The sequence below is a fragment of the Thalassophryne amazonica genome, chromosome 13, assembly GCF_902500255.1.
Source record: "Thalassophryne amazonica chromosome 13, fThaAma1.1, whole genome shotgun sequence".
Taxonomy (NCBI): Eukaryota; Metazoa; Chordata; class Actinopteri; order Batrachoidiformes; family Batrachoididae; genus Thalassophryne; species Thalassophryne amazonica.
The window spans coordinates 19,718,423-19,740,360 of NC_047115.1; the positions used below are offsets into that span (position 1 = coordinate 19,718,423).

At 40.6% G+C, this 21,938-nt stretch overlaps 1 protein-coding gene across 11 annotated transcripts in view; it reads right to left on the minus strand.

Annotated features, from left to right (window-relative positions):
- Positions 1 to 21,938, minus strand: part of ccdc88ab (coiled-coil domain containing 88Ab) — a 137,043-nt gene that overhangs the window by 79,451 nt on the left and 35,654 nt on the right. For all 11 annotated transcript variants that reach the window (XR_004564654.1, XR_004564653.1, XM_034185652.1 and 8 more), the window contains exon 4: positions 6,953 to 7,022. Coding sequence is in view for 9 of the 11 variants with exons in the window: in XM_034185652.1 (XP_034041543.1) it covers positions 6,953 to 7,022 (70 nt within the window). In the remaining 2 variants the exon portion in view is untranslated. The remainder of the gene's footprint in view (positions 1 to 6,952; positions 7,023 to 21,938) is intronic.

The window sequence follows — 21,938 nt, forward strand, 5'->3', positions numbered from 1 at the left end:
GTACGCTGCTTGCTACTGCTTTTTTATCTTTTAATTATTACGCAACATTAATACGATTTTCTAACTAACTTGCTGTTGAAGATACCCTGTTAAAAGAGTGCACCATCAATTCCAGAGAGAACCCTTCCTTGCCCACCACAATTCCATTTTCCAGTAATACTTGGTGTATTTTTTAATCTCGTATCAGAAAGGGAGACAATCTGAATTTTTCCACATGACCTGCATTCATTATGTAAAAGAAACATTATGCATATAAAGAGAATTTAAGCAAATCTGGGCGTAGAAGTGTGACAGCTGATAAAACTTAAATATCAAAGCTGCAGGGCTCAACAGTATTTTAGCAAAGCCATGGGAAGCTATTCTAGTCAGGCAAGGGATTTAGCACAACAAATCTAGTGGAGCAGCATGGGAACGATAAGGAACCTCAGAGAATAAATAATTTATACACCCAAAAAGAGAGAGAGAGAGAGAGAGAGAGAGAGAGAGAGAGAGAGAGAGAGAGAGAGAGAGAGAGAGAGAGAGAGAGAGAGAGAGAGAGAGAGAGAGAGAGAGAGAGAGAGAGAGAGAGAGAGAGAGAGAGAGAGAGAGAGAACGAGAACAGGAGGGAGAAATGTTAGAGATGAAAGCAAAAGAAGGAATGCAGTACACAAGCATCATAAACACAAGGAAGCGATACAGGAATAAAGAAACAATCGAGAGACCAACAAAGACATGATGGAGAGAGACAAACTGGGCAAGATTTAGGTTTAGAGACAAGGTGGAAAACAGACGAGAGAAATCTTCTGTAGAAGCTGCGGCACTGAAGCTTCAGGGGGGTAGTACCTTTCCTCAGCCACACTCATCTTTTTGCTTCCTCGTTTCCTTCTTGCCCTCCCTGCAACCATTTATTCACTGCAGAGCAGCCCACACACCTCCTTTACACCCTTCCTTCTTTCCTTCCTTCCTTCCCCTATCACTGCAATAAATCATCCCGTGGATTCATTCAACATGACTTCCTTTTCCACCTCCTCTCCTCTCTCCCTGCTTCATCATCTGGGCAGGAAATGCGAAGTCATACAAACACTGACTAACCCTTCTTCCTGCACTGCCATTGTTAACATGTGCATGACGGTATGAGTGTGCAAGAACTAAAAGCTCTTAGAATGAATGTGTGAGCACTGTTGTGATCCCCTACTATGCTCCCCTCTGTTCTTAAAGGTTCATAAAAGATCTGTGTCATCCCAGCGATTGGTCCCAGGGAGGGGTACGAGTGCCTTTTTAGATTCAAGATACAAGAAGATATTGCATTGAATCACACACACCCTGGAACTGCGTCCAGCGTGCTGAACAACAATGCAATGGATCCCAATGCAGAGAGCCACAGCGGACAGTAGGTTCAAACAAGTTTACTGTCCCATAGATGTAACGCACAGCTCTAGTAGCTGATAACGGGCTTTGTTATCAGGCAGAGGTCAGACACACGGGTGGTCAGTCCAACAGGCAACTGCTTTTCAATGGGACCAGAAGAAGGTTACCAAAATCCAGCAGTAGGTAAATATAGGGCTGAAACGATTACTCAAATAAATGATCGAGGCAAATTCTGTGCCTCGAAGCTTCGTTTAAATGCTGTAGTACATATGCCAGGGCTGTAATGTTCCCAGAAAAACAACAGAAGAAGCATGCACTCAGGCCGTGTAACAGCTAATAATTTATCCCTTAAAGCTACCACTTTCCAATGAGACACAGAGTAAAATAAGCCTTTTAAGAGAAAGAGGGTCCACACTGATCATCTAAAATAGACCTACTGCGCATTTACAGTGAAGCAGTGTGTTTGTCTATTTTTAAAAAACACATGGTCTGCTCGACGTGCTGAGTAACTATTGACCCGATGGCCGGGTACCCACAGTCAAAGCCGGCTTTTGTTCAGCCTCGCACTGTTTCGCTTTTTCTGGGCAATACACAATGCTTCACAAACATGGTAACACGGTATCACGTAGGGATCCAGTCCACCAACCTTAAAAAAAATTAAATAAAAAACTCAAAATGGTTACATTTTACAAGATGGGGAAAAAACAGAACAGAAAGCCACATCCCATCACCATTTCAGCAAAATGTCAAGACTTTGGCACAGGGACATTGTGCCATTGCTTAGGGAGAGCCCTGGACTATTGATGTTTAAAAATGCAAAAGTACTTTTTATCCAATTACTCGATTAATCGCCAGAATAATCGATAGAATATTCGATTACAAAAATAATCGATAGCTGCAGCCCTAGGTAAATACAGAGAATTCTCATACCATTCGACCAAATCCTGGATGACAGACAAAAACTTAGAAACTCAGAACGGCAGTAAAGGGCTGTAATACTGAGGCAAAATTCTGGAAAAAGCTGTAATGGTGGTTAAATAGGCAACTAGACAATCAATCATGGAAACGCAGAGACGCATGAAATCAGAAGGCCAGAAACCACAAAAGCAAGCTCCATAACAGTAACACAGAAGACACAAGAAAGTAGAATCACCAGAGAATATTTACAACAGGGCAGAATCAGATAACACGGGGAATAATAACAATATGCGAAGACTAACACCAGAAACAGAACAATGTAGCAATCAAACCTAAAATATGACCCTTGATGAATACTGCCTGCAAACCCAGTTTGCCTTTTCAGGAGGAGCACTGACTACCTGAAGATCACCATCAACAAGCACTTCAAAAACAGACATTTTCTCAGTTTTCTCCATAATTCAAGGTTGGTTTAATACTTGTCATTTCTTATATAAAACCTAAACAGCAGTATTCTTTAGAGCTAAGGGTGTGTTTATTTCCACCAGCTGATCACTGAGCAGCTGATCCACAACATGAATTCTGCCTTCCAGAATGGCTCTTATATAATCATTTGAATCATCTTCCTGTTGCCACATGTACATAAAGGTTCATACACTCCTTCATACTTCCTACACTCATATTATTATTTTTAATAAAAAATAACAAGCGCATACAGGAACTGCTGCTGCTGCGGTCAAGTACCATCAGAAATTACACGACTTTTTTGTTGTTTCAAAGACAGCAGTTGCTTGTGGCAGGAGTGTTGTTTATTTTTATTATTGGTAAAATAATTAATTGTATCAACACAAAATATTAATTCTGGCCTATATAAGGTGCCTGAGCCCAGTGAAGCTGAAGTGCTCACAAACCGGCTTCTCTACTGTATGAAAACATTCAGCTGGTTGAACGAAGACAAACTAAACGCTAACATTACAAAAACTAAGCAAACAATAAAAAAAACAGTCAAGAACTACAGCAAAATGAAATCCAGATGAATTGAGGTTTTCAACGGCATTTGTTCAAATTTTTCAACTGTTTAAAATTTCTGATGAAGCACCAGCTGCAGGAACGAAGCTGCGTGAAGGTTAAATGATGTCAACGAAAGTCCAGATTTCTTGTTTTCTTTGGGCTTCGTTGCCCTTTGTTAAGTGCCGTGTGACCGGGCCATAACACTGACTGTGTGTTGGCAACAAAAAGGCCAGAAAGCGCACACGTGTGAGAGCAGTTTTATGTTCTCCTGATCTTCCAAGCCACAAGAGAGGTTGATCAGATATTACATAATTTGTGTCAAGTTAATGGTTCTTGGATATAGAATGTTTGTTGCTGGTGAGTGAAACGCAGGTTCCGCGTGTCACGCCAACCCCAATTATTTAAAATGAGTTACTATTCAATCTCACAGGTGCACCTGTCAAATCATTTCTTCTTATGCGGTCAACTGTCAGAGAAAAAAAAACAAAAAACAGTTGTCGCTGCTGCTCAATGAGACGGCAAGTTTTCTGTTTTTTGGATCATATCCAGACTGAAGGCAAATAAATCTGGACTTCATGTGGACTTCACAGAAGGAGACCATTGTATTACCTTCCAGAAGAATAGTGAACCAACAGGATGTGACATTTTTGGTTGTCAGTTCCTGTTGTACACTTTTTGTGTGTAATCACAATGTCTGCACGTGACTGTTGACTGACGAACCAGCAAATCTGTCACAAAGCTAAGGTTGGGGAGAGACAAGAACATCACTGCTTAAAATGCAGTGAGGAAATAACACGTTTTCAGAAGACCAGACCAAATCACAGCAAACAACAACAACAACAACAAAAAACTCAAGAGACTGGAACAGATTAAACAAAGCAGTTACTGTGTGGTGATGTGAGCTTGCAAGCAACACAAACAAACCACTGCATGCACAAACGAGCGCATGTCTGTTTTCCTGTGTGCATGTGTACATGGCAGACTGGGGTAAATCAGAGCCTGGGGCTGGGGGGGTACTACAGTATGTTCCCACGCAGCGCTGCTGTGAAGATGCCCCCCCCCCCCCCACACACACACACACTCTCTCATCCCCTTGCCCCAGATGAGAGCATAATAAAAGCCACATGGCCAATGACTTTCAGCTGGCAGTGAGCTAAAGACCCAGACTGCACCGCCACCACTGTCCAAACTGATTATCTGACAACCCAGAGGGCAAAGGGCAAAAAGAAACCCAGAGGAATGCTGTCTAATGCTTTCTGCCTGCATCGCACTGTCTTCCACTCCTGTCTCCGTGGAGTTACATCATGAGTGTAAAAAAAAAAAAAAAGCCCGTACAGCTGAAGTAAGACTTTCCAGATATTTGACCCTCAAGAACCCACTGCTACTTCTTTTTGCTGTCTTTTTAAAAAAATGATGAATAAATAATTCTAAGCTTTGTGTGAGCATACAGTGGTACAGTCTTTTTTGTTTCGGGGCAAGGGCTTTTACAGAGTACAGAGGAAAGACCGGCGTGTCCAATTCCTCAAACACTGAAAATTCATTTAATAATAAGATGGATGGAGGCAGTGCAAGAAAATGGTAAGCAATAGAACATCTGAAGTTCAAAGAAGAGCATCATTAACCATACGTGAACACAGCTAAACAAATTCATTAAAGAGTTACTGCGGCAGTCTTAGGAACTGTAATCCAAGACATATTTTAGATGACACTTTTGACATTTGTTGTCGATTTATTTACTCTCCTCACCAGTGGAGGTGGAATTTAAGTGTAATTAACACATGAAAGGTGATAAAAACCCAAAAACAAGAATAACTGCTCGAGCGGAAAGTACAACAAAGGTAACGGTGGCTCGGAGGAAGGTTTAGCGTACTTTCACACCTACAGCTACCTACATCACCTACATCATTTGGTGTGGAGTTTTCGGTCATTTCAGTTTGGTAAGAAGGCTGCCTCGGACCATAGTCTGGACGAAAAGGACCAAAATTTGGTCTGACTAAAAGAGGCAGGCGAGATCAAACTGAACTATGGTCTGATTTACACATAGTGTGAAACCACTTTTTTGGACAGTTCTGACTTTTGGACAGTAATATAATTAAGTGAAAGACACAATAGACTTTTGACATTTTGCACAGCATTATATACTCCTCAAAATAATCAGGGGAACACAGTGTTCCTCTCATTATTTATATTTAAACAGGAGCTTGGCTGCAATGGTTAAGTAAAACTTTAACTTTTTGTACGATTGTAACTTCATTTCTATCTGTAATATCACACAAATTATTCACGTTCACCAGATTTAAACTGTGTGAGTCTCTTAAACAGATCATTTCTCCATACCCATTTTTCTCCTTATTAAAGCTAAAATAAAATCTGGTTTGTCCTTGTTGCTGTGGTGGTAAAAGTGGATTTTTGTTTTGTTTTACTTTTGACGATAAAATTCACATGCTGCTTGTAACAATATCATAACAACAAGCACAGTTTCAACAAGCGGAATCTGCTGATTCTTTTTTCTCTATTCAAACAGAATTATCCACCTAATTGACGTCAGATGTGTTCACGTTTACGAACCAATCAACGTCCAGGTACAGGCAGGCACAGCCTAGACAGAAGATAATGTCAGAACTTAAGTACATCATGAAACGATCATTAGTGTAAAGACAACATCGCAATGTGAAGTCAAACTAACCAGACCAAACCTATAAAAAATAAATCAAAACCTTGGCTCAGATCTTGTTCTGGACTTTCAGGTGTGAAAACACCCTTAAACAATTTTATCTACTTAAAAAAGTACAAATATCCTGTAGCAAGGTGGAACAATGTGTTTTTAAATGTTGACAAGCATGTTTGGGCAGTCGCAGACACAAAGGATATCGACCATGTTTTGACACTATTTTCAAATAAATAAACAAATAAAAGCAACCCACCCAATGACCCTGCAGAGTATTTCAATAAAATAGCAGCAGAGGCTAGAGGCAAACATCTAGCTGACACACACAGCTTTTTGTCTATAATGTTTCATTGTCACACTCAGTCTTTTGGTCTAGCTGGATCTTCCTCAGTCATGTTTTCATGAAATTTAAACCCTTGAAGCAGCAATACTGGCCACTCACACATATCAAATAGCAGGGCAGGGTTCAACAAGTCAAAGCATGGCCATGAACCGGTAAATTAATTTAACAGTTGAAGTGCTAGAGACCTGGTCTCAAGAAAAATTACACGCATCAAGATCCATTAAAATAAAGTTCTCAGCCAGTGACCAAAAAACACAGTGGTGAGCGCAATTCAGCTGAGTGTTAGAAGTTATACAAATACTCGGACAGCAATGCACTATCCTGAATACAACTAATCAAGACAAGAGAAGCAATAAAAGGAGAAGCGGTCCTCACCCATCCCTTCATTTTTTGATTTCATGAAATAGCTGCAAACAGTCATGCAGAGCCTGCTAATTACTTAGCAGTGGGTAACTAGACAATGGAAGCAGCAGGACAATAAGAATCAAAGTCTGAGATAAAGTGAACAGAAAAAGCAAAGGATAATTAAAAAACAAGTCTATTGTTACGTTCAAATAAGTGGGGGGGGGGGGGTTGCATTTCACATGTCCTCCATGCGAGCAGCATGTGTGCTTGTGGCCCACATGGTTGACAAAGATGTGTTTCACTGTGTAGCAGACACTTACCAGATAAAGGGTTTCGGCCCAGAACCAGCACATTTGGTAATGGCATCATTACCAGCTGCTGCAGATTGTCCTATTACACAAAGACAGTGGACAGGAGGACAAAGTACTGGTCAGTGCATGGTACATCTCTCTCAAACAGAAGAGCACCTCTTAAACCTATGGCTATAACTCTCAACACACTCATCCCAAACTGGGTACTTTTTCATCAGTCATAAGCGAACAATTACAAAATTTCAGGTGTTAAAAGCAGTTATCCATAGTTTTACAACCAAACAGACACCAAATAACTTGAATATACAACAATTATTATTATTATTTTTAAATGTGCAGCTTTATCCCCATTTCGTTCAACTTTATCCCTTCTTGGATAGTGAAATAATTCCATTATTGGATGCACAAAAATGAGGGTCGCTCAAAATTATTATTATTATTTTTTTGAAAACATAGAATAGATCCTGTTAGACAAAGACTGCAACATTACTTTCAGAAAGTGCTAGTGAACTTAGGCCTAAGGTCTTGTTTCTTTCAGTGCAGCACACTTCAAAAGACAGATCTGCACCAACACACCAAAAGTAACAGCATCAATCTCTTATTAGGCAGGTGTGATGGGCTTGTGCACTGTGCAACTGCAATGCTGATATCTAATGTGTATGCGTGAGATGTTTCAAGCGACAGCAGTAATTGCATTGGTTGGCATTTTATGCAGAGTTGCTTTCATTCATGTCACTCATGAAAACCACAATGAAATCTAGACTGCTAACTGAAAACGTTACCGTACACACCAAAACAAATACACAGCCATGACAAGGATGGAGAGGAGTTAATTGCCTAATTCTGACATTTTGGTTTGACTAAAAATCACTGCAGCTACTGTGTACAAGCATGAGAGAATTTACTACAAATTACATACATTCCTGTTCCATGAATATTTTATGTGTTTATTTAATAAGCTACGATTCACATTTGAGCTTGTGATGCACGTAATGATAGCCAAAGAAATTGATGAGCTGATTGCAAAAACATGTAGACCTTTAGAACATATGCCAGTCTAAACCATGTTTAAGGGAAATGGGAGGCTTGTTTTCTTATGCACAAACTCATTTGAATATTTTTAGTCTTTATTCCAGAATATTTTAGTCGACCTGTTGGCAGTGAGCAACCTGGAGTCATCTGATGAGACGGTTCAGCTATTTTATGCAGGTTACTGCTGATGTCACGAGGAAAAAAATGTCTACAAGTATGATTTTGCAGAAGTCTTCCCTCCTGCTATAACCATCTGCCATATACATAATGTATCAGATCACCTCATCATTAGGGCAGGGAGGTTTCAGGAGGAATGCATGAAACGTGCAGACAACTGGTGTTAGAATCACATCTCCAACTAATCAAACAAATTATGTTCATTAATCAAGAACAGCTGCAATCTACCATAAAAGCTAGAGGGTAACAATGTTCAGTAGCACAGAAGGAGGTTTTTGGTTTTCCATGAAATATTTGAAGGTATGCAATGGCCCTTTTGGGCTTATTCTCATTTATCGTAAGAAATTAATGCTTACTTTAAACAAGTAACTGTATTTGAACGCATCATATCACACTGAATGAATCATTCCATAATAACAAAAAAGCACCGCCTGTTCATTACTTTGGAGCCCATGATATACGTATATATCAGATCGTTTTATAAAGGAGAAAGGAACACCCCTGTTAAAAGCCGATAACAGACATGCTGTAGCAATAGAAAAAAAATAAACACCTAAATTTGCTTGTTGGAAACATTGTTGCAAACACCAATATTATTTGTAGACATACAAGGTCTGTTAGAAAAGTATCGGACCTTTTTATTTTTTGCAAAAACCATATGGATTTGAATCACGTGTGATTGCATCAGCCAAGCTTGAACCTTTGTGCGCATGCGTGAGTTTTTTCACGCCCGTCGGTTGCGTCATTCGCCTGTGAGCAGGCTTTGTGTGAGCAGTGGTCCACCCCTCTCGTTGGATTTTTAATTGCGAATAAATGTCTGAACGATTTGGAGCTTTGCTGCATCAATTTTTTCCAGAAACTGTGAGAGACCTCCAGGTGGACACCATTCGGAAAATTCAGATGGCTTTCAGGGACCATTTTATGGGGATTACACAGATTAAGGAGTGCTCCAGCCGGTTTAAAGGCCGCCCACAGCGTCTGAGAGCGCGGCGCTCTCCGAGCACCGATCGACAGGCTCACACCCCGCTGAAACAACCAGATCATTTCCAATGTGAAGGCTTTGTTGATCCGGGACGTCGTCTGACTTCCACAAAAAAGGCATAAGGCGTGGACATCAGCACTTTTTCGGCACATTCCACTGTTACAGGAGTTTTTTTCATGAAAAAAGAAGCAGACGGATGCGCCACCGTGCCGCTCATGGCACGGGACAAAACCACCTCCGTGTTGGTCTCACAGGACGGCTTTGAGATGGATTTCAGACGGCTGTCAGTGGCTTTTTAGTCGTGTGACTATCCGAGAAATTGTGCATGAGCTGGACATGCCCCAACATGCCGAAAAAGTGCTGATATCCACGCCTTATGCCTTGTTTGTGGACGTCAGACGACGTCTGTTTCAGCGGGGTGTCAGCCTGTTGATCGGCGCTCGGAGTGCGGCGCGCACTCAGATGCTGTGGGCAGTCTTTAAACCAGCTGGAGCACTCCTTAATCTGTGTAATCCCCATAAAATGGTCCCTGAAAGCCATCTGAATTTTCCGAATGGTGTCCACCTGGAGGTCTCTCACAGTTTCTGGAAAAAATTGATGCAGCAAAGCTCCATATCGTTCAGACATTTATTCACAATTAAAATCCGATGAGGGGGGTGGACCACTGCTCACACAAAGCCTGCTCACAGGCGAATGACGCAACCGACAGGCGTGAAAAAACTCACGCATGCACACGAAGGTTCAAGTTTGGCTGATGCAATCACACATGATTCAAATCCATATGGTTTTTGCAAAAAATAAAAAGGTCTGATACTTTTCTAACAGACCTCGTATAGTGTGATCAGGAGTTTTACCAGGTTTTTTTTTGTTTTTTAGTTTTTTTTTTGTTTTACCATAAAACGGCTATTTGCGACCGTAACCCAGCATTAACGTCCGCAAATCAGACACAAGGGGGTTATTCCTATTCTAATCCAATTCCATCGTTTGCACGGTTTATTTTTCTTTATGCAATTCAGTCGGCGAATCACTGTGAAAGCGTGTGGTCGGCTTGTCAAAGCTTACCGGAGCAACAGCGTGTTCATGCCAAACTGGAAACTCTGAGCAGACCCACAGATTTCTCCATCTCATCAGCTGCATTGAGTTAAATCCACGGTAAATCCATCAAGCGATCCAGTTAAATCTATTAAATCCACGCAGTTCAGTATCGTCCTCGCAGCACTAGTTTGTGGCCCTCAGGTGACAGCGCAATTATTTATATCTGCATAGTAGCGCGTGCGGACTAATACATTAAATGTGAAATGATTTTTAATATTTTCCAAATGTTTACAAGATATTTTATGGTCTGAAATCTCACACGATTAACCAATCACATTTGCTGAAAAAAATGTAATTGGATTAGAATAAGTGCTCTACTCTTCTGGGTCAGAAATTTGCCAAGATTAGTGAGAAATATGATATTATTTGTAAAAAATTGGGGTCAAAGTGTCTAACTTTGTTCCTATGAGAACATATTGCCAACACTGAAGTCGTTCACAACACAATATTTTGCAGGTCTCTTTAAAATCTTAAGTTTCTTAAAGTAAAACCTCTACTTTGAACATAAACTGCAAACTTTCTTTAACACCACTATGCAGTTTTCCTTTTCTCCCATACAGCCTTGATTTTATAGCAGCCAGGTGTTTGGAACCTGCAAGTGTTCAGTTTCTTTAGGTCATGGAGAATGTGTTTAGCACAGATGCGAGCGAGTTCAAGAACATCCTCCTTATCAGGCGTTTGCAGGAGTGACTATGATGACTGGGATAGGTCAAAAATTTGTTACTCATCTGATGCAGACTGAAATGTGTTGCTTTACACAGGAAGATGAGGAAAAAGCACTGACTGAGGCTGACTGTCTAAAGCACATCTGGCTCCAAGCACATATGCACCATGACACTGTGATAAATAGGAAACCAAAATGACTGACCTCTGGCTGACCTTGTCAGGGCAATTCTAGGATCCACCTACATGTGTGCCACATTTAGTCCAAATTGGACTTGAAAATCAAATTCCTTGACCCTTGCCAAAATTAATTTTTTTAACACCAATTTCGGGGCCAACATTCTTTACCACATTTGACCCCACATGGGCAACTCCACAATCCGCTTCCTTTTGATCTTTGATCCCAATGACCTTCACTTTTGCCCAAGAAATCCCCTTAAGGGCAACTGTGAGGTCAACCTACATGCACACAGCAAGTTTGGCAGAAATTGCCCCAAGCACCTTGGAAGAGGAGTGGAACACACACACACACACACACACGCACGCACGCACGCACGCACAAGTTTTCTTCAGACTGCACTACGATGGTTGCCATGTTAGTTTTTGGACACACTTCCCTAGGTTACAGTTTCAATCTCCATGTGGTGCAAGGCGTGCAGAGAGAAGGGGTTCAGCTCTTTATTTCCACAAGTTAGGAAACATACCACAGACCATCAGTTTACAAAAATGCATTTGATGCATATAGAATGCATTAAGTGTTCCTGTAAACAGACTCAGTCTATAAATAATGTCATCAGTTCTACTTGTAAAGTTAATGCTGTAAATGTTGATGGCATAGCAGACATCAGCAAATACAGGGATGTGAAAAAAAAAGAAAATTAACAACACTGGTATTACTGGTGATGGTGACAGCAGTGATGACTAACAGGCGTTCCTACTCAGAAATTACTAAAGAAGCCTTAAAGTCTGAAGGCTGAGAAATATCGACTCAGCAAGCAGCAGACATAATCATCAGTGTCACCCAGACGTCTCGGAACAGACGCGTCTGACAGCTAACTCGTCGTGTAAGAGTGATGACAGCAGCGGCTCGGCTTTGATGCAGAAACACAAAGGTGCATCATCTGAGAAAACTGTGGAGACGAGGCACCTTTTACATGTGAGAGAATGCCCAAACTATCACATTAAAGCTACAGTAAGTAGGATATAGTGTCTTCTAGTGGTGGGGTTGCAGATTGCATTACACTGTTGCTGGACATGCTTCTTCTACCCTTCATGTTTTTGGCTCTTTGGCGACAGGGATTTATTATCTTGTATTCTCTTGCGATTAGCAGTCTGCATGATCCTCTGCTTCACAAAAATGAAAGTTCTCAAACTTGTTAGTCTACACTAGCAACCAATAGGCAATGTATAGCGGAGCAACCACTGATTACTCTTCTCTTCTCTTTAGTCTTCTGACTTTTGGGTTATTGTATCAACATGGTGCTGCAACAACATGACCTGGGCCTAACTCCCATGTAGATATGAAAGCCTCATTCTAAACTTATGAAAACATGTTGCAGGCAGTTATACACCAAAGAACATATTGTTATGAATGCCAGCTTCCATTTCTGCTCATAAACATCCCCAGGTCTTACACACTGTAGCTTTAAGCAACATTTACAATCACACTGTTGCATCAGATTCACATTGTTTGTAAGATACTTTAAAAGAAACTATTGAAACATAAACATTGCTGATAAAAGCAGTTTTTTGGGTTTTCGTTTTATATATATATTGATTCATCACTGTTGCTAATGATGAATCAGCATGGGCTTGATTTTTATTGCCATGTTGCTTAGCCTCTAGAAAGTAACGTATACACACATCCACCACCCCCACTACCAACCACCTGTCCAATTTTAACAACTGCTGCACATCAACACAAACACACACCTGTCCCTTCAGTGGCAACATGTATTTGCTGTGCAAACAGTACTTTTTAAACTGTTGAGCAGCAATGACAGTTGGTCACTGCAGGCTGATAAATAGCCACATTATGTACGTGATGAGATTGTGATGATTTCTTATGTTTTATATACAATATATGCGTGCGCGCACACACACACACACACTTTTAAGTCTATATTCTTGATTTTGACTGATCACCCACTTTGATATTTTATGCTGATTTGGTGCATCAGGAAGCACATCCAGGGGATTAATTTTTTTCTTAAAACAGATTTTAAAAAATCAATTTAATCCCAAAATGTGCTTTTTGTAGTTGTTTCTCCAAAGGATGTTTAATTTTCCACTACACACTGAAGTGTACGTCACCACAGAGCAGGAGATTTACAGCTCGGCTCCCGGAGAGCACCTACCCTGCACGTTTTAATCTCTCCTTCTCCTACACATACCAGATTAACTCCAACTCATCTCAACCACCTTTTGATTCACTGAAGAGATATGATCAAGTTAATTAAAATGAGTTGAGCAATAAAGTATGTAAAATACGTTCAAACTCTCCAGAAGAAGAGCCAGACTCCTCTACTATGGTTAGACACTTGACATTCTAATTGTTCATGACACATTAGTGCCCAAAAGGCAATTTTAATGACAACGGGAGTAAAGGGGCCATTTATAAATTGGACCATTTATTTTTACAATATGAAAATAGATTTTTTTTTTTCAAACCTGGGATACACAACTCAAATTCAACTGCTTAAGCCCATTTTACACCGGGGCCACCGTAGAGTTGCGTATTGCGGCGTACCGAGGACGCAGAGTTAAGCAGCTCTACGCCCAGTTTAAGCAGCTCTACGCCCACTTTAAGCAGCTCTATGCCGAGTTTTTGCTCCCTACACAGTAGTATGCTGAGTGCAACCCGAGGAGGACGCAAGAAATTAGACCCGTTTAATTTAATTTAACCTGTTTAACCATGATGGTTACAGCATCTCCCCTCAGAGGTGATACAGATCACCAAGCACAAAAACAACTATGTACAATACACCCAGAGGAACACCTTGTAAGTGTAAATTACTGTAAATTATACAAAAGCACACATACATATCACTCAGTATGTATTTATACTTTTATAACACCTATTGCACAAACATGCAGAACAGCTGACCTACACGCAAAAAAATAAATATAACGCAATACTAAAATACTCTCGGCTGTATGAGCATGGGAGCATGGGCTGTAAAGAATGGGACCTTTTGACTCCCTAGAATAGGTCAAGCTTACCCATCTTTAAACTTCTCTAAGGTCTATGTCCCAAGAATGCTCCCTGCGAATTTGAAGACCCTGGCAGTAAGAGGATTGGTGTTATGCTGGGCACAGAAAGACTGATGGATGGATGGATGCAAAGTCTTCACAAAACCGATGGGCACATTTTGGCCTTAGCTAAAAATATATGTGCATAGACTAAAATATTTGTTAAACAAAAACTACTACAACAAACAACACAATTACAGTCCTGGTTTTATCTGGAAGCCAATAAAGTGAACCTTCAGCAGACTAATGCGCCGCTTACATTAGCTAACAAAGGCTTTGCTTTCATACATAAAACATGGACAATGCAGAGAGCAACCAGGCACCACACCGAGCATGTCACACTCATCTGCTACAAATGCTGAGTGGCATACACAGCTTTCAAATGGAAATATGTCCCACAGCAGAAAGATGTCATTGCACTAGTGGGTGTGTAATTATCCCACAGTCACCGTCTAATACAATATCATTCCAATGTAAGACGCAGGAATATTCACACACAAAAACGGGGCGAATATGTGATAAGAGAAAGAAAACATGAATGAGAAAGTATAGAGGGGGAAGGAGACGAGAAATGTTGCTTTGATTCAATCACTTCTCACTCTGGGCACGCAGGGCTGAGCAGCCTCGTCTTCGGATTGTCCCCTTCCCAACCCCCCCACCTATCCCAACACTATATTGCTATATTATTGATTCCAGCTGGATTCACAGCTCAACACCGGCTCCTGTTCCAACCCACCGAGATGGTTAGACTGACAGACTGAGGAGAGCTTTTCAAACAATGGATTCACTCAAAGACACACCTAAATTTTGTTTGTGTACACACAGCTCCATGCAAAGGAAAACTGGACTGGCACGTGCATAACTGCACACAAATCGAGCCTTGAACCATGTGTCCCAAACAGGTCTGTCGGGGACAAACAGGTCTGTTTTGGACAGATAGTTTGGCAAATGTGTTCTGCCTCGATGCCGAGACTTCTTATGGAAAGCAGTTCTCTGGCACGTAGAAAAAAAAAAACTTTAAGGTACATTACAAACTTACATATGTGCCATTTGTCTTTATTGTGTGGAATGTCTGCTAGCAGCAACAACGTAATTTGGTAGTGACAACCTGATGATACTCTCCTCTGCATGATTGCGTATTACAAAATGTGACAGTGGCCATGCTAAAAATCAATAGTATCCAAGCAGTTATGTATTGTCTGTATGCAACTACGGCAAACTGACAAAGGAAAGGTTACAAGGCTGCATTCCCAAGTTATCACTATCAGCTAAATTTGCTTTCCCTGGTGCATGTACACACACACACACACACACACACGCCTCAAGTAAAATTAATCTTTCCCATCTACCCACGCAGGCACACGTTCCGTTACGGTTTTAACAGGGAGTAATTGTAAAATGCTGTGTGAACCCTGAAAGCCTGAATCGCACCCTCTCAGCAGACATGACATGTCACCATGGAAACGAGAAGATGGGTTTATTTTTCCCAGGCTCATGAGTCCGACACACAGAGTACAGTACACATGTAAAATGCACACACTGTACATGGAATGATATACAGCACGGCAGGGCTGATTTGTTTACGGCTGAAAAGCTACAGATTGTGAACTTTAAGAGGCTATTATAAGAAACAATAGGAAGGAGCGTGACTTCCTCTGTGTGACATAAATAGGAAGTAAGCTTCTTCCTGCGTGCACCATACAATTTAAGGAACGCTCCTTTGTGAATGTTCACGTGAAAAAGTCAGTTTTCAGCCCCATAGCGTCGTTTCTGATTTGAAACATGGCAAAAAAAAAAACACTGCCATGGTACTAAAATCATTGTTAAATGAGTTCTGATTATGTGAAAATGTCTTTGTTGGTGTAGTGTTTGAGTCTCTGACCGGGTGTAGCTGTTTACTGTGATAGACTGGCATCCTGTCCAGGGTGTACCCTGCCTCTCACCCAATGACTGCTGGGATAAGCTCCCACATGACCCTCAACTGGAATAAACTAGTATAGAAAATGGATGAATGATTATGTGCATATTTTACAAAAAGCAGTAAAGGATGGGTAACCATCCAATCAAAAACTAATAAACCAGATGTAATCACAGGACAGCTGCACGGGAGAACAGCAGCAGCAGCACCATGCGTGGACTTCTTTGGGCCAGATGGAGAGATCATCTCTGGCACGGAGAACAGGAGAGAATGAGCCATACGTGCATCATTTCTTTTGTTCTCTTGTTATCCATCAGCTTCAGCAGTTTTACAACAGAGCCCTGAGGCTGAACGAGTGCATGAGCTGCTCCTGCTGCTTCACTCAAAGATAGGTAGACTGGGAAAGCCTGTGACTACATCCCCCCCCAATGCAGGGGCCTACGTCACTCCTTTACATTCAAAGTTACTTCTCCGGTAAACAGTAAACACCCACTCATCACTATTGCGTTCCATTTCTGTCTGGACTCTGCGTGTTCTGTCTGTGCGGTTTTCCTCCCTCTGTCAAAACATGCACATTAAATTCATGCTACCGCTTCTGGTCTTCAAAACTGCCCTGCAGAAAATGAATAACATTTCAAAGTGAAGTACTTTCTCAAAAATATTCCAACCTCCAGCTTTTTGCATTATTTTTTATGTCGGCTCAAAACAAGTTTGTGAAAATGCTACAGATTTATCGAGGTATACTGGTTATTAAAATATATATAGAGCCCGGGACCAGAGGACATGATTTGAGAACCGTTGCAACCTCCTGGAACATGGAAAAGTACACAAAGCACCTTTTTAAGTAGATCTGAAAAAAACACCACAACACAGACCCATGAAACCTTCATACACAACCTAGCTGCTCCAATTTGAGTGATGGAAAAGCAGAACCTTGCTTCTAGCTTCCTCTTCATACGGAAACTGACAGTTCAGTGCTTAAAATATGTTCACTTTGTGCATATGGGGAGCTACATTACATTATATCACATAAGCACAACAATCAGATATGTCTTCTTTCTGTCTGCAGAAATAAATGTACACATACAAGCTTACAGGTTTATTTTGGTTAACTAACATTCGGTGCTCACTTTGGCCTGTGATTATAAGATATGACTGGCACATATTTCTGGCTGTAAACACAGCACGCCAATGTGAAGACTGTGAAAGTTCAAATTTGGACATATCCATGTCTGTATAGTGCCAAGGAACGTTTTTTTTTTTTGTGTCCCTTGCCATTTTCTCAGAAGAGGTTCATACAAAGACACAACATGAGTAGACATACCAGTTTTTAAAGGACAAACGTATATAGTGCCTATCCAGAAAATGACCACTTAGATAGCCAGTGACAACAGAACACTCCCCTTCATTAACTGTCGTGATCAAAAGCAGAAAAGATCAACTTGTAGCTGCAGCCAGACTACACAGAAGGACATTTTTCCTGGATTTCAATAAGTCGAACTGAATAAGATGCATCATCACATTTCATCAGGCTTAAACTATACCAAGCGCTTCCTGTACAATCTTACACAAATGACTTCATTATGCACCTCATGAATTTAACTAGAGCAATGTAGTGTTACACAACTGGGTTCAACCATGAAGAATAACGATGATTAACACCATCAGGTAATTTGACTGGATGGTCAGTTCTCAGTTGTTCTAATAGTAATGTTCAAAATGATGTGAGCATTTTGTATTTTATTTTGCTGCCAAATATTTTACTCAAAACTACTGAAATTAAACAAATACAGTATTCAACATACACAAATTCACACCTGTGTGATGTCAGTTAAATGTCAAATGATTCAAAATTGTATCAGAGTAAATGCATTAAATTTTAAGTTGAACAATAGTGCATTTCCCGCCATCAACCACTAGAAATAAATAATATAGAAAGCCATAGAAAACCATGTTAATCCTCCCCCTCCCAATTCTTCTGTACTTTGCTGCACAGTGAAACCATCTGAAACCATCTGATAAGACCAATGATTAAGTTGTGCACATATCATTTATCACAGAACCTACTGTGGACAAACTGTATCGGCATGAATTACTGACCAATTCCCATTTAAGTCAAAATGGGAGCCTTGCTACTGTCAAGACAAAGTTTGTGTAATGTGTAAAAAAGATTATAATTTTGCCTGGGCTGAAGAGGATTAACAATACAGGCCAAAGCAGACATTAGGCAGGTTTCCATCACCCTCCAAACTGTGCAAATTGAAGCAGTGAATTGAAAAGTACATTTAATGGAAACATATATTTTGAAGAAAAAAAAAAAAAAAACACAAAACAAAACTAAACAAAAAAGTTATACTCACATTGGGCCTCATGTATCAAAGTTGCGCACTTGTGGCGTAAATTTACGGTGTAAATTTGAAGTACACCAAAGTTGCCGTGACATGTATCAAGCAGTGCGCACCTGCCCATTTCCAGCGTATGCCTGACGTGACCTTGATAAATGCGGCGGGTGAAAACAATCGTAATTATAATAAACACGCCCATAAATATTCAGACTCCGCTTCAGACACACCCTCATTTTACGACATGGAAGCCAGGAAGACGGCAAAGAAAAAGAACTCCACCAATCACGACGCGTGCCAATAGAGCGTCAAAAGCGGCCATCGCATCAATTGTTTTGTAGTATATAATCAAAAAAGTGTTACAGTGGTCCCTCGTTTATCGCGGGAGTTCCGTTCTAAAAATAGCCCGTAATACGCGAAACCGCGACGTAGTCAGCGTTATTTTTTACAATTATTATAGACGTTTTAAAGCTGTAAAACCACTTTATACACTTTCTCAATCAGGCATGAACATTTTCTCACTTTTCTCTCGTGTGTAAACAAGTTCAAACCTTAGTAGAAAAATAAGACCAAACTGTTTTCAGGGCCAAACATTTGTTTGAGAAATAAAAATAGAACGTTTTCCTATAAATAATTATGACGGCTTTTAGAACTAACGAATTTAATTCTAACGATCAACGTACGAGGTTGGACACATAAGAAATTATTAATAGTGACTGACCAGTATTTCACAGATCGCGCCTCTGCGTCCTGACGCCGCGCCTTTTTCCACTCACACCTGGCTGCAGGTGTCTGTTTCCGAGTGACAAACACAGTTATGGGTTGTTGTTGGCGCTCTTTTCTCTTCTGGGCGAGAAGATTCTTATAAACAGACACGCAGAACACTGTTAAAAAAAAGCATGCAAAATTGTACTAAAAACTCCGCGAAACGACGAGGTCGCAAAAGGTGAACCGCGTTATAGCGAGGGACCACTGTATTCTCTTTTCACATGTCAATAATTCTTGACAGGTGGATATTTGCTCGTTCAATTAATAAGATACGCCTAATTTTTCAGATTTCTTTATTCTTAAAATGTATTTCTTTATTTATTTTATTGTGACATACGAATGGAGATGACACAACCTGATTGCAACACGGGCGAAGGGAATGACAACACTACAGTTGTAATTATCAATTTCATTGTCTAAAACGATCACACCACATAAAGTTAAGCTCAGCGCTGCTCTGGCTCCAGGCTCGAAGTCTGGAGAAAAAGACATGCAGCGCTTTCTCTGCAGTCAGCGCTGTGGCTACGGATCATGCTCGATAGACCAGCAATCCCACAAAAGCGGGATTTGTATTGATTATTATGTAGTATAATCAGGAAAGTGTTATTTATCTAACATATGCACTGATTTGTATGATGGCACTGTTTATCAGGCCGATCATATTCATTTTTATGTGGATTCCAGTGCTGGTTCATTTTGGCGTATAATTTACACCACCTCTCAACCTGGTGTATATTTTCAGCGCACCGTACGCCAACGACCACATTGATAAATACCAAGTGGCGCAGCCGTTTCGGCATACACCCCATATACGCTCAAATATCGCCGTACGCACGTTGATACATGAGGCCCATTGGGTGGTTTTTTCAAGAGATTTGAAAAAGTGGAATACTAGGGGAGCTACATTCTCCCCTACCTCTGCACAGCCCCCCACCCCAGGACTAAACCAAACCAACTTTTTTAGGTTCCTCAGATGACCCCAAAACACAATCAGTATGTTTCCAAAAATAAAAACAGGCCTCAAGCCAGTTATCCAAGATAGCGTCCAAGATGGCCGCCAAAATAGGGTTTTTCGCTAAAACACCTTTAAACAACATATAAACAACTTAAATATCACAGAGATTCAATGGGAAGACCATTGCAGGTCACAGCAAACTCATTTGTGCCTAAACTAAATTCATTCATGGGTTTAAGATTCAAAATGGTGTCCAAAATGGCCGCCAACAGACCCTTATCATTGAATTTCTCATTTAACCTGGAGCAAATAAACTAATGCTTACTGATTGATGCTGAAAAGAGAAGAAAATAAGAAAAGCCAGAGGGGAAATTCCAGGCATTACAAAAAAAGATACATAAAAATACATGTTTTCTGACAGAGCTGCAAGAGACATTACCAAAGACCACAGGATTATGGAAAAGCTGTAATAACAACGGGCAAGAAAGCACTTCTGTGTGTGTGTGTGTGTGTGTGTGTGTGTGTGTGTGTGTGTGTGTGTGTGTGTGTGTGTGTGTGTGTTGCTCAGGCTACAAAACATAGCATTATTGTGAGACTTTGGGTCAACAGGAAAGCAGCTAGTTCCTCTTATCCTTCACACCAAACAAACTTTAGCTTGCTGGATTCTTCACCTTAAAAACTCTTTATTGTGACAAGAATTGCAGAAAAACATGCAATTTGCAGCATCTTCTGTAAGAGGCTAAAAGATTTTTTTTATATCAATCCTAGAAACAACCACTTTTGAGCCAAAATTAGAAAACAAATATTAATCCCTCGTGCTCAATCTTACGGGTGGGAATCAAGAACTGGTTCCACTTGAGAACCAATTCCAAATTTTTCGGTCCATAGGAATTGTATGACTCAGACATTATCCATAAAATTTTAATCTGATCACCGACACTGTACATGTTAGATGGGGAATGCATGAGAAGAAAGACTGCCTGAGGATGAGGGAGCCTAAAATTCCATTGCGAAAATGCTGACAAAATAGTTATGCGACAGAACTGTCGGGCTACCTTTGAGTTTCATCACACTAAGCTGATTACCTATCCTGCACCACGAGAGTGAGAGAGAGCCTGGAGAACCTTTAAGCCCGTGCCAGCAGCGTGTGAATGGTGCTTCTGTTAGCTTTTAAACTGTCAAAAAAGGACCAGTGTTTATGACACACCCCAACCCGAAGCAGTGGCAACAGAGGACAGAAAGGCTCCCATTCCTGAGGTAATGTTTAAAGCCTTCTTTTAAACGAGGGGGGAACAGACAGAAATGCTGCATCGCTTAATCACAGATAGACACTGAAACCTACAGTACTTAAAAACTTCTTAATATCTCTCCTTCCAACAGTGTGAATGCATGGTTTTAACAGAATATTCTACAAGCCCAGTTTTCACAGATTAGCATAAATGGATTCACTTAGGCAGCTGGCCAAACTCAAGTTTTTCATGTGTTTGGAGGTTTTTCCAAGGCTTCCTGATTACACCTCCTTCAGAACGCCAAGCCAAAGCCAGAAAATGTACAAGGCCAAGCATACATTCGGACTGACCAAGAGAGAAATCCCCATTCAGTGAACACTGCCGGATAGAAATGCCTGGCCAACGAGAAAAATCAATATCCCAGTGAGAAGAAGAAGAAAGATGTTAATTTACAGCATGCAAAATTTCCTACACTAAAAATGGTCAGGAAACTGCTTGCAGTTTGTCTGTGTGCATTTTTAAAACATTCAAACAGGCCTTCATGTTTTTACTACTGTGCTGCTGCACATTGGTGCTGCCTTG